General features: G+C 40.3%; 1 protein-coding gene across 1 annotated transcript; it reads left to right on the forward strand.

Annotated features, from left to right (window-relative positions):
* The first annotated feature begins 638 nt into the window (after positions 1–638).
* Positions 639–6204, forward strand: TOMM6 (translocase of outer mitochondrial membrane 6). Its single transcript, XM_054981149.1, has 3 exons — positions 639–830; positions 2794–2898; positions 5819–6204. Exons 1-2 carry the CDS (start codon positions 709–711, stop codon positions 2888–2890), a joined length of 219 nt encoding a protein of 72 aa, XP_054837124.1. The 5' UTR covers positions 639–708; the 3' UTR covers positions 2891–2898; positions 5819–6204.
* The last annotated feature ends 6585 nt before the right edge of the window (positions 6205–12789 follow it).

Below are 12789 nucleotides of genomic sequence, written 5' to 3' on the forward strand. Positions count from 1 at the left end.
GTTCCCATTATTTCCAATGGGCATTCAAGCCTCTCCCATTATTTTCAATGGGCAATCCTTTTAGTACATCCAGCAGAAAAGGCTTTTCCTCGTGGCTGTAATTACAGGCACCTTCACCTCTGGGAACACTAAAAGGAAAGACAGAGCCAATGTCACACACACCCCAGTCGACAGCTGGGTTAGTTCGTTACACTATATCCAAAAGGAGTCTTGTGGCAAGTTGAAGCCTACAGATTTACAAAACTATAAAACTATTGTAATCTTTAAGCGGTCACAGGTTTCAGTTTCTCCTTTATTTGCTTGCAGGCGTGGAAGGGGAACTTTTAATGACGCAACTCAGTGCTCCTAAGTGCAGCAACCCTTCCTACTCTACGGTCGCTTCGGGCTACATCCATTTTTGGGCTAGAAGAATGTAATGTTAGCGCTGGTTTTAGAAAGCGAGAAAGAGAGAGCTCGCCTATTCGAATAGTTGCTTCCACTTCCGGGATGAGCGGGACCGCTCTAGCTTTGAATCCAAACTAGGAGGAGTGGGGAATGGCTGTGATAAGCGATAGCTTTTCTCGAATTCCTTCGTGGCGTGACCCTCCTCTTTGAGGTACAACAGGAAATTGATGCATCACGCTTTACCGGAAGTGACGTTTGCATGAGCGCCGTGTTGAGAGGAACACGCGCGGCTGGCGTTGAGGCGAAGTGGCGGCGGCGGCGGCCATGGCTCCGAGCGGGCAGGTGGGGGCCAGCGGGGGTTCCTCTAGCGTGGTGACGCCCGAAGGGCTGCGAGGCTGGCTCCGAGGGGCATATCGCTTCGGCACCGACCGCAATGATTTCCGTAGGTGGGTCTCGCCAGGCACAAAGAGCGGGAGGGGCGCTCTGGGCTAAGCAGACGTCCGCTCTTTCACCGTTGCCGGTTCCTAAAAAGCGCCCCTCTGCATACTTCAGAGAGCTTTCGCGGTGACTCGTAGGGTAGCCTACCCATCAGGTTGAGCTCTGGCGGCCTAAATAACGCTTTATTAAGGGATTTATTTTGGTATAAGCTCTTATGAACTGGAGCTTACTTAAATAAGGTAAGAAAGTGCATTTGCAGTTATCAGAGGCCAGGATGTAAAATATGCATGCAGGTGTAGACGCAAATAGAAAAAGAAGTTAGAGAGTTGTTATACGGTAAGACTGGAAAGTTAAGCAGGTGTGCATGTTGAAATTGGCCCCATGAAAGGCACAGTGGGTTAGATAGAACACAAACCAGACCCAATGTGTATAAAGAACTATTGCATGCTTTGGGACTTACCATCAAACAATTTCTGGCACCATTTTTTCTGCCTTCCTTGCTGTGTATATCTGTGTAACAGATGGCAACATCTATATTTTTTGTATTTACTCCACATTGTATATACTTTCTGTTGTCTTTTCTTTCCCTTTGTGTTGTCATCATGCACATTTTCTTTTCCTTTGTGTGTTATCATCACGCATGGTCATCTCATACCAATCTGGCAGGTATTGCAGGCTTCTTATGCTCACTCTGCCTCCACAGTTATAGTTTGAGGAGTCTTGAGATTTGGAATATATCTCTAGTTCCCAAGGCAAACCTGGTTGTGGCATTTTGTGTTTTACCTTCATATCAGTAGGGCCTGGTTTGCAGAGACCACTTGTTTAATGAGCAAGTTATTCTCCTGAGATTACTAAATCAATAAATAAAATCCAGTGGTCTTCAGGTGTGCTGTGGAGACCCACCTGCTGGATCATAAGATCCAAAAAGAAGCCTTTTTAAATATGTTGGCTTTTTAGTGCAAGGGCACCATGCCTCCTGCCTCTCTGTATGCACACTGAGAAAAGCAGCAGGACAGCAAGGTGAAGTCGATGTGTGTGAGTTTGTGCGGGGTGGTGGTCCCTTTTTAACACAGGCAGGTTGAGAGATTGGCCCCTTTTTCCTGTCACATGACTTCATGCTATATGCTTGCGCCTCGGGATCCCATGCTGACACCTGGGGATGGAGGTGGGTCCCAGTTGTGGAAAGGTTGCCATACAAGTGTTGCCATACAGTTAAGTATACTACTTTTCTGACAGTTGAAATGAATAGTTTGGTCTGGACCTGGATGTCAGTAACCAAGATTTAATACTTTTTGATGAGGTTATAGCAAAGTTACTGAGTTGCATGTCAGTTGCCATTCAGGACATAGATTTATTGCTACCCTTTATCAGTGTGTTGTCCTAATTGTCCTACTCTCTGCAGTTTATGCTGTTCTTCAGTATAAATTATGCTTTTAGATATGGTCTGTGGAATTTATTGTCTAATCTAGAATTGTAGGGTCTTGGAATAAATATTTGCCTCATTTTAAAAGGAAAATTAACTTATTTCTGAAACGTTTGTGTATGAAAATGTATGGTTGTTTGTGTAGAATCTCTGATACGACAGAACCTGAGATCTGAAAGCTTGCTATGTTCTGCTTATACCTCCACTTGATCATATAATTAAGTTTTGTAAAATCAAGAAGTACATAATATGAGTGGCAGGAGCAGAAAAATGTATTCCATCTTTCTGTATACTTCATTAGTGATAACTAAGGGAGGGAAGGGAATATGAAATAGCTTCTAATTTGTGCATCCACCTCCTCTGCAGTTTTGGCATATGCTTGACAATTAGGAGACTATTTAGCTGCAGTTTCTCTACGAGTCCTTACTTATGTTTAGATCTGGCATTAGCATCTCTAGGCAAGAAATCCTCTAGCAGGCTTGTGTATAAGTAAATGGTGACAGCAACTGACCCAAATAATCATTAAGCCTTCTTTGTATTTGTTTCAGGAATCTCATAGTTAACCTGGGTCTCTTTGCTATTGGTGTTTGGGTAGCCAGAAGTTTAACAGACATTGATTTGATGGCGCCTCAGCCCATTGCATAGCAGAAGTGGTAAGATATACTGTATGCCTTTTAATTTGTTTCCTTACATTGGGGTCTTGAATAAATGGGATGATTATATGTTCTGTGCAACCATTGCTTCCTAAAAGACTAGCAACAAAGCCTGTTGTGCCTCCTGCTCCGCTCCTGATCCCGGACGGGTGAAGGTGGGGGACAGGCATTTCCACCTCCTCCGCTTCTGATCTGGCTGGGTGAAGGCGAGGGGGGGGCGGGCATTTCCACCTGCTCTGCTCATTATCCCAGCTGGGTGAAGGCGGCGAGCGGGCAGTACCACCTGCTCCATGCGTGCTTCTGGTCAGGTGAAGGCGGGGAGCAGGCATTGCCATCTGCTCCTGACCTGGTCTGGGTTTCCTGCCATGGCAGCACTGTCTGGATGTGCACCAGGGTAGGAAGTGAGTTGCCACCTGCTCCGCTCCTGATCCCGGCGAGGTGAAGGCAGTGGGCAGGCATTGCCACCTTCTTGGTTTCTGATCCTGGCCAGGTGAAGGTGGGGGGTGGGCAATGCCTCCTAATCCTGGTCTGGGTTTCCCGCAGTGGCAGCGGCCTCTGGAGGCACACCAAGGTAGGAAGTGAGTTGTCTGGAAAACACTCTTTTATATAGTAGGATGAGCGATTTGGGTACTCTTAGGCTCCTAATACAGTTCCAAAAAACTAGGCTGCTATGTCTCAGATCTTTTGGGGTTGACTGAACGTTATCCACTTTAATTGTTTATGATCTAATATTGGATTAGAACCTTCATCTCACTTTTCTACTTTTGAAGCTTTTCCTGTGTTAGGGCAAGAATATTAGAGACTGCTGTAACTCCTTTCCCTTTTGTTTTTATAAAAAACTAGAATCTAATTCCAGCTTTTTTTGCTTCAAAATTACAAACATAAAGTACCTTTAAGTTCAAGGAAATTTTTAAAACCTGGAATTTTGTTCTAAAGGAGGCATCCTAACTCAGTTTAATGTGCAGTTTACTACTGAGCAACTCAAAATCATATTAACTAAGACTTACCTTTGACTGCCATTTAGTAATGTCTTTCCTTTATGTTTCTTGCTGGAAACTCCCTACAGAAAAAAAATACTAGTCCTTGATGGAATATATTAACTGGATCAGATTTCCATGGCACAACCTGAACTAAACTGAGAGTTTTTGGGGTATTCTGGAAGCTTGTTACACTTAGGTTAGGAAAAGGACTTGCTATAAGGAAAGCATTCTGATGTATGCTTTACTTACCCATGTTTGTCTAAAGAGACATACATTAAGTACTTGGATTTAAATAATGAATGCTTGTTAACATTTAAAAGTAGCAACTAGGGGTATGTGCTTCAGGTTTCTGATTCAGGAAAAATACCCGAATTGGACATCATCTGTACCGATCTGGAATTTCCAAATCAGGGCCAGCATGCTGACCTCAATTTGGAAATCCTGAATCAAAGCTTCCGAAGCGATTTGGGTCACTTTGGGAAGATTCGGGGCCCTTCCTGGTCTTCAGCTGGCCCACAGGGGAATCCCCCTGTGGGCCAGCTGAAGTTTGGTTGAGAGCCAGTTTGGTGTAGTGGTTAAGAGTGTGAGACTCTAATCTGGAGAACTGGGTTTGATTCCCCACTCCTGCACTTGAAGCCAGCTGGGTGACCTTGGGTCAGTCACAGCTTCTAGGAGCTCTCTCAGCCCCACCCACCTCACAGGGTGATTGTTGTTGTGGGGATAATAACATTGTAAACTGCTCTGAGTAGGTGTTAAGTCATCCTGAAGGGTGGTATATAAATCGAATGTTATTATTATTAAAGTTCCTTCCCACCTTTCTGCTGGCTGTGGCGGTGGCAGCTGTGGACCTTCCTGCCTTCCCCCTGGCTGTGGAGGAGGTGGTTCCGGGCCTTCCTGCCTCCTAGTTGGTCGCAGAGGCAGCTGTGGAGATGGCGGCTGCGCACCCTCCCACCACCCAGCTGATTTTCCCGGCTGCCTCCTGGCCAGCTAAGTGGGGTGGGGGTGGGGGGCTCGGACAAAGCTTCCCCCTCACTTCAGTATGCTCTGCATCTTTATGGAGCATACTGAAGTGATTGAAATACCCAAAACCCGAAGTGGGAAACCCGAATTTTTTTGAGTACATACCTGTAGCCAAATGGATGAGAAGCCCTGGATGACAATGTGCAGCAAAAAATGTTTTATCCTTCATGAAAACGGATGGGCTTAAAACGTTAGCTACAGTTTGTTCATATTTGCCAAATTCCCTTGCACGTATTTATTTCCTGAATGGGTGAGGAATTATGGAAAGTGCACAGATTAGTTATATTTCTCAGTCCTACAAATAATTTCCAAACTGGTATCTCACTGAGAGCCAAAACACACGTTAAGAAAAACCTAGGTTCAGCACGTGTTCTCTTACCTCAAGGTTTGCCGGGATCTGTAGGAGTCCTGGAAGCTTAAAGTAGGCGTCCTGGAAGCTTAAAGATCTGTAGGGGTCCTGGAAGCTTAAAGTCCTGGAAGCTTAAAGGATCTGCAAGCGTCCTGGAAGCTTAAAGGCGTCCTGGAAGCTTAAAGCTTAAAATACAGGCGCCTGTATTTCCCTTTCCCTTTTTGCTGCTCTGTAAATGCTAAACTTTAAGCTTCCAGGACGCCTACAGATCCCAGCAAACCTTGAGGTAAGAGAATACGTGCTGAACCTAGGTTTTTCTTAACGTGTGTTTTGGCTCTAAGTCATTATTAGATATGAAATGAGAGAATAAATTTGTAGTGTATTTTAGACACTGACATTTTCCAGACAAGTTTACATGGCAACAAAAGCTAGAATTTTGAAAATGTACATGGGGTTGCACAAAATTTTCTCAGCTGATGGGGATTATGCTTTTATGGAAAAACTGAGTTGTCTACTTGTGCAGGACAGCATCAATTTAGTCCTCTGATTTTTATAATATACTTGATTACAGATGAAAAAGAAGTAGATCTTCATCCATCAAGTCTGAAGACTTTCCTTCCTGCTGTATGACCAAATGCCTTGTGATTGATCACTGCATTGGTTATAGCTGTGATGTTACCTTCCACATGCTGCTTATACTAAATAATTTGACGCAACAGCAGCTCCAGAAATCTAAGCTGAATGATTGGGAAAAATCACTGAAATGAGTGTACACTTTTTTGGTATGTTATGTTCACATGTTTAGGAACGATGTGTTTGATTCCAGGTAGCAGCCTAACACTATGTTGTATTTGCCAAAAGCTTGTTATTTAAAACACATGTAACTTGCAGATGAAAGTAGCTTTTGTACTGTTTAACATCCTGGACTAAAGTATGAAATAAATACATGCCAGTGCACTGAACTTTTTCTTTTTAATAGGAAATCTCAGCTTACAAAAACAAGGTAAAAAGAGTAAAGATTTACAAAAATCATAAAAACATGATTCATATTTCACACTCAAAGAGGAAGCAACAAGCCCCAGTCTCGTGTTTAAGTAGGACATGTTAGTTATTCATAGGGAAAATACATTTTTAAAAGGCCTAGGTCAGTGGTTCCCAGTCTTCTTGGTATGGTGACCCATGCAGGGCTGACCCAAGGTTTTTGGGTGCCTTAGGCAGACTAATACCTAGGTGCCCATGTAGTCCAGCATTCCATTTTCTACAGTAGCCAACCCGATGCTTTTACAAAACCAACACACATTGCACAAAAGGTAATTGCGCCCAAGCAAGTGGCAGTACAAAGTACACAGCCTTTGCATTTGAACAGCTCCCACCAGCTCTTCAGCGCTTTTTCTCCTTCCCACTACTACTATAAAGTACCAGTTGCCTGACAGATTTTTTTCCCCTTAAAGAGAAGTGGAAGGTGAGACTTTGACAAGGAGGGAGAGAATGATAAAAAAGGCAGGAACCTTTAGGGAGACCATTAGGGAAGGTTGGCCTGTGACACACTTTTGAGTTGCAACCCACAGCTTGGGAAACACTGCCCCAGGTGATCTTGAATTATGAACAATTTTCTGCCAGCATAAAGGTGTTTTGTGGTGCTGTGGATTAGGATTGTATGTTTTATACGGAAAATAAACCTTTTGATGTTGCATAGCATTTTGGTGCTTTAGATTACTCTCTATAGCCTTTGAAGTTACAGCACACCACTTGCTAACCAAGTATTGTTAGATAAGGATCAGGATGCTGTTTTTTTTTACAGAAAAAGATTATGAACCTCTTAAAGTTCCTTAGTAATAGGTTGATTCTTCACAAGATAATTATTAGATCCCTTTCTTCTTCTCATGGGGGATAAAAGGTAAATAGATCATGGTTTAGTAGAGCATTTCTGTTTAAGACGTTAGAATCCACCATAAGGAATAAGAGAATAGATTCTATGGGATGAAACCTGCCTGTCAGGAATAGTAGATATTATTTAGGTGGAAAGAAAACAAGATGATGCAGCTTTTAAAAAACCTTAGTTCTCTTGTATGACAGAATCTTGATCTACCGCTTTTGCATTTGTTGCATGACAGTTAATTGCTCTATATTTACAAGCTATTAAACCCAGCAACATATGAAAGAACAGCAGCTGTATTTCAAAAATATTTAGTCACTGAGTTGGCATGAGCCGCTAAAAGTTAGAACCATATCCTCTGTAATTACCTTTATAGCAAAAAAAAAACACCCTTGTAGCAGAGGCTGGCTTAGCTAAACTGCCAGTGTGTTAAGTGAGTCAGCTTAAGTAATTAACACAATTGTAGTCAAAATATGATTGCAGGCAGCTTTGTCAGCCCCTACAAGTCGCTAGCATCTTTGTGTATTTAAAACTCACCCCCACACACAAATGGTGCGGATTACTTTTCCAGCACAGTTGTTATTCTTACACAGATGCATTAAGAAAAATGCATGGCTTTTGTAGAACCTTTGCAAATGATAGTAACACTTCTATAGAACCTTTTACTGTAAAGTTAGGATGATATTACTCAAAGGTGCTCTCTCAAAAAGAATTCTGTTGACCTACCTTTGTGCCCAATGAATTCTGAAATCCATACTTTTTGGGATAACAGCTTTCTGTGCAGTATTTGAAAATGAATTAACCTGTTTGCTGTCAATTGCTTTTTGAGACTAATTCAACTAGAACCCTAATAATAAAGTACTGTATCTGTTGACCAAGGTTAGGATTGTAGCTTTACACTGGGGGGAAATCATGGCTGACTTTATGTGCATTGTGTGTGTTTGAACGAGTTAAATAAGGGTCTTCTGCACTCAAGATTTAGTTATAGCATCCAATATTGCCTTTGAAGGTTTTACTAAGCAAAGCTCTCTAATAACTATATTCTCTGTTCAGTAATGTAAAATGTCTAGTCCAATCTTGCCCTTAAAAACCAGAGGAGGCCTATTTATGCTTCTTGCCTATATGTATTATAGAAGTATTTCAGTTGGAGGCAGCTGGCAAAGAAGTTCAGAAATAAGAGGCAGCAGCAACTGAGTGGTTCCAGATGCCCATCTTGGTGGGTGGTGGCAGCAGCAGGAGGGGGGCTGCAAACTCAGATCTATCCACCTTCCTCTGCAATAACTGTCAGTAAGGGTGTCAGGTACACTCCCTTATTGTGGCTCACTGATGGCCTTCTTACTTCACATCTCAGTAATGTGTTGACAATTGTCATTAGTTTTTAAAAAAAAATTACACAGTTTTGGAAAGTTATAAAGATGCATTCTATATTTTCAGTCATTATTAAAACCCCGAATGGGATCAGAAAGACTGTTCCCTAAAAGATTTTATGCGCTGGATTTTTTAGTTTTAACAGCTGACTTACAGTGACCCCAATGAGTTTTTAAGGCAAGAGACATTCAGAAGTGGTTTGCCATTGCTTGCCTCTGTGTAATAACACGGGACTTCCGTAGTGGTCTCCCCCCCAAGTACTAATCAGAAATAACCCCGCTTAGCTTCTGAGATCTGATGAGATTGGGTTAGAATGGTTAGGGCAAAACAGATTTACCAACCTATTTTGAGTCTTAAAGGATTTGTCAAGTTGAAGTTGCAAGACCTGCTGCTTGCTTCAAGATTGCTGGTTGCAATCATGAGAAAGAATATCCTTTTAAAAGCACTGAAAGGTTGTGAGGGAAGTGAGCTGTCTTGTACCTGTTCCTCCCTTTCCTATGATAATTAGCAGGATATCCCCGAGTAGCAGGATAGGCGGGAGCTGTGAATATTACTACTCCTTTATCAATGCTCTTAAGTACTTGATTTATAATTCTTCCAATTAACTATATTTTCAAGTCTTCTTGAAGGTTACTGTATATTAAAAATAAAGGAAAGACATGTTCTACAAGTGTACATGACAGTATTTTGCTTTACTTTTGAGGGGATGTTTAATTTTTTTCCCCTTGCTCCAATGTGAATTAATTGCAGATACTGTAAGTACTCCATCAGCTTTGTCCTGCTGAGTTTGCTTATGTCTTCCTTCAGTGGAGGAACTACAACTGTGACTACATCTTCTAGCTGAGATGCTAACAGATATTTCCAGTTATATCTTAGAGCAGGTGCTGGCTTTGATTATCAAAGAAGTAATATTCAGTAAATACTGCATTCTTTGTTAAGCACCTTTACAAAGTGATATTTAGCTTCTCTAAGCACAACTGGACATTTGTATTTTCAATGATGCAGTACTACCAACATGAAGAAGTAACCACTTGCTTTTCTATTCATGGGAACTTTGTAGTAGTACCATGGTAAAGAAAATGGTTGCAAGGCACCAGTGATTTTATGAGCCTTTCCTTAAGTGCTGTAAGAGAAACTCTGGGAGCTTTTACCTTCCAGATCACACAAAGCTGGCAAAGTACTTGCTTAGAGTAGTAATTCTAGTTTGAAAAAGTATTTACTGACCAAGATTTAAAGCAAAAAAAAAAAAAAAGATCTGCTTTTGAGCAAGTCATTTGCATTATAAGAAATAGTCTTTAGACACATACAGTAAGATACAACAAGTTGCTGGTAGAAACTGTTTTCCCCGTTCGCATACAGATATGAAATGTAAAAAAGCCAATGATACTAAAGTATTGTAAAGACACGTATTTGGGAGAACAAAAAACACCCCAAAATTTTAAACTTGTGTCCCATGCAAAATGTAATTAGATACAAGGCACCAATTTTTTCATCTTAAAAAGTTTGTTCACAAAGCTTTATCAGTAGGCAAAATTAATTCCATCCTAACTCACTCCATTCATACAAATTATTTTCAGTCTGCAATACTGTTTGAATGTGGCTGCAGTTTGGGGAAGGGTATTTGCTGACAGTAAAAAAATCACTCTCATTTTCTCTCAAACATTATCTGGCACACATGACAGCATATGGAACTTTACAATCAGAAAGAGGCCCCCTTCTCTATATCAAAGTACATCAGAGAACATTTATGCTTTTTAAAAGTCTTGTGAGTCCATAGGACACATTTAACACCATTTTCAATTTTTCCTACATTTTAACATATGGGTGTGTTATGGTTTCCCTGAAGTGAATGAAATCATCTAGTTTGGAAGCAACACAAGTACATCCCAATTTGACAGGGCAGTATGCTGGGCTACTGTCCTAATTAATTTGCTTGGTATAAAGTCAAGTAATGTCTTCCCAGCTCCCATTGTAGGCATCAAATACAACAGTATTCTATGAAACTAGTTTTTCCTCACAAATTTGAAGACTGAAATGAGATTAGATAATGCAGGTTGCAATTAAGTACTAAAGCTGTGCATGAAAAGAGATGTAAGGTCTGTGTACTCCCAGGGTTACAAATAACTGAGGTCAGTTTTCAAAGATCCCCTTACTTATTTTAAAAGATTGTGAAGTTCCAAATAAAAGCTAATTATTAGAAACCTCACAGTGCTGGAAATAGCAAGTTTAATTCAAAGTACTGTTACTTCCCTATTAAATTTTAATTGCATGTTTTTCCACATTTAATGGTTTTTCCATTTTTCATAATGTCCAGATTCGCTTGGGGAGATGTGACACATTCATGGCTACTGTTATTTCCCCATCATTCCAATAAGTTTGAAACACTTTCATTATTGCATGCTCCCTCTCACTGAGGACAGAACTGTCTGTTACAGACAAAAACAGCATCCTCTCATTAAGTTCTTTTCTCATTCTGTTTAAGCATACTAACCTGTATCATAATATCACAATGTGTGTTTCCTTTCTGGTAAAAAAAATGCATGTGGTTTGCTAAAACAGAAGATTGAGGGAAGAAGAACTTGCATCAGGATTCTGGGGGCTGCTCAATGCCAGCAATAATGAAAGTGCTCCAGATTTAAAGAGCATTACTACTTAAAAGCCCTGTAATTGTGGTCAGTGGCTGCTTATACTTCCATCAAGTTAATAAAATGCTTAGCCTCTTAAGACTCTTTTTAAAAAACTTGATATACCATATTTCATTCCTCTACCCTTTGTTTTCCATAAACAATTTTATCTATATGCACAGAACTAGTTTTGCTCCATTTCACAGTGGCAAAACTCTTACTTTTAAATGTAGTTAACTTTCTTGTAACCTGATCCCAAACACGTTTATTCAAAATAAACTCTTCTGAGTTCACTTGGACTTGATTCTTGATAAACATGTTAAGATTGTAGCCTTAAGATAAGTAGAACCACTTAGGTACCTTGGGGTCATATCATACAAGAACAAGTTTTCTTGTAACCTTGTGCGTGCAACTTTGTTATTGAAAAGCTTCTCTGTAATAAATTCTTCAGGATCAGGGATGATTAAATAGCCTTCACTTAACACATAAGAGCTAAATGTGGCTAGGTAAATTAACATAGGAAGACATGGTTAATGATTTTACTCTGTTGGGTTTCCATTTTAACGCAACGTACATAGCTATCAAGAGAAATCAACTGTAATTAAATTTTCTGTCAACCAGGACACTTTAAAACAGTGTATAGCATATCAAGAGTACTGCTTGCAGTAGACAGATATAAAAAGAAACAGCATAAAAATGCTATATGTTATCGCTTCCAAATAAAAGCTAATTATTAGAAACCTCACAGTGTTGGAAATAGCAAGCTTAATTCAAAGTACAGTTACTTCCTTCCCTACTAAAGTATGTTTTAATTGCACATTTTTCCACATTTAATGGCTCGCCAGGCCATGAATGTCTAAATCTGCTTGGGGAGGTATGATGCATTCATGGCCACTGCTACTTTCCCCCACTCCAATATTGCTGTCTCCCCCTTATGCATCTAAGTCAGGTATTATCCAAACAGTAGGGTCACTATCATCTGTAGCTATGCCTTTACCAGCACCTTCACATTGAAAACAAATAGCGCGTGATAGTAATTTACGTAGCATGAAAAAAAGTTTTGCCCGCTGATTTCTGCACAGAAATATACCACTGAGGACTAGAAAGGTTAAACTTGGTGAGCTGACTACCTTAATATTAAAAATTCTGGCTTCACAGCAGTATTACTAAACAAATCACATTATTGGTATGGATTCAATTTTTTATTTAAAAAAAGCATTAATCATAATGCCACTATTGGACAATTGGGCTTCAGTAACTAAACTTACTAATAAGGATGTTTCCAAATAAAAAACGTCCACTGTGCTGTTTTACTGTACCCAATACTACTCCCTCCTAGTCTAAACAGCTGACCCATGGAATAAACATGTATGGTACAGTTAAAGGTAGTAGCTCTGTGCAAAAATCCTATGTTTCCTTTTCTGTCAACTTCCAATGTAGTGCTAAGCAGGAAACTGTTGCTATCTAAATAAGCCCTTAGATTTGCTGCATTCATTCTTTTGCCATTCAGTTTTATCATGAAACTATTGATGGATTTTAAAGGATGGGTAAATGGTAACTACAGGAAAAATGTTTGAAAATCTTGCAAGTGCTAGATCCCTGCCTATCTTGTCATATACCATCTACTCACATGCTAGGATTTGGCTTTTGGCAGGGTTCTTCAAATGTAATTTT

The sequence above is a fragment of the Eublepharis macularius genome, chromosome 5 (assembly GCF_028583425.1).
Source record: "Eublepharis macularius isolate TG4126 chromosome 5, MPM_Emac_v1.0, whole genome shotgun sequence".
Taxonomy (NCBI): domain Eukaryota; kingdom Metazoa; phylum Chordata; class Lepidosauria; order Squamata; family Eublepharidae; genus Eublepharis; species Eublepharis macularius.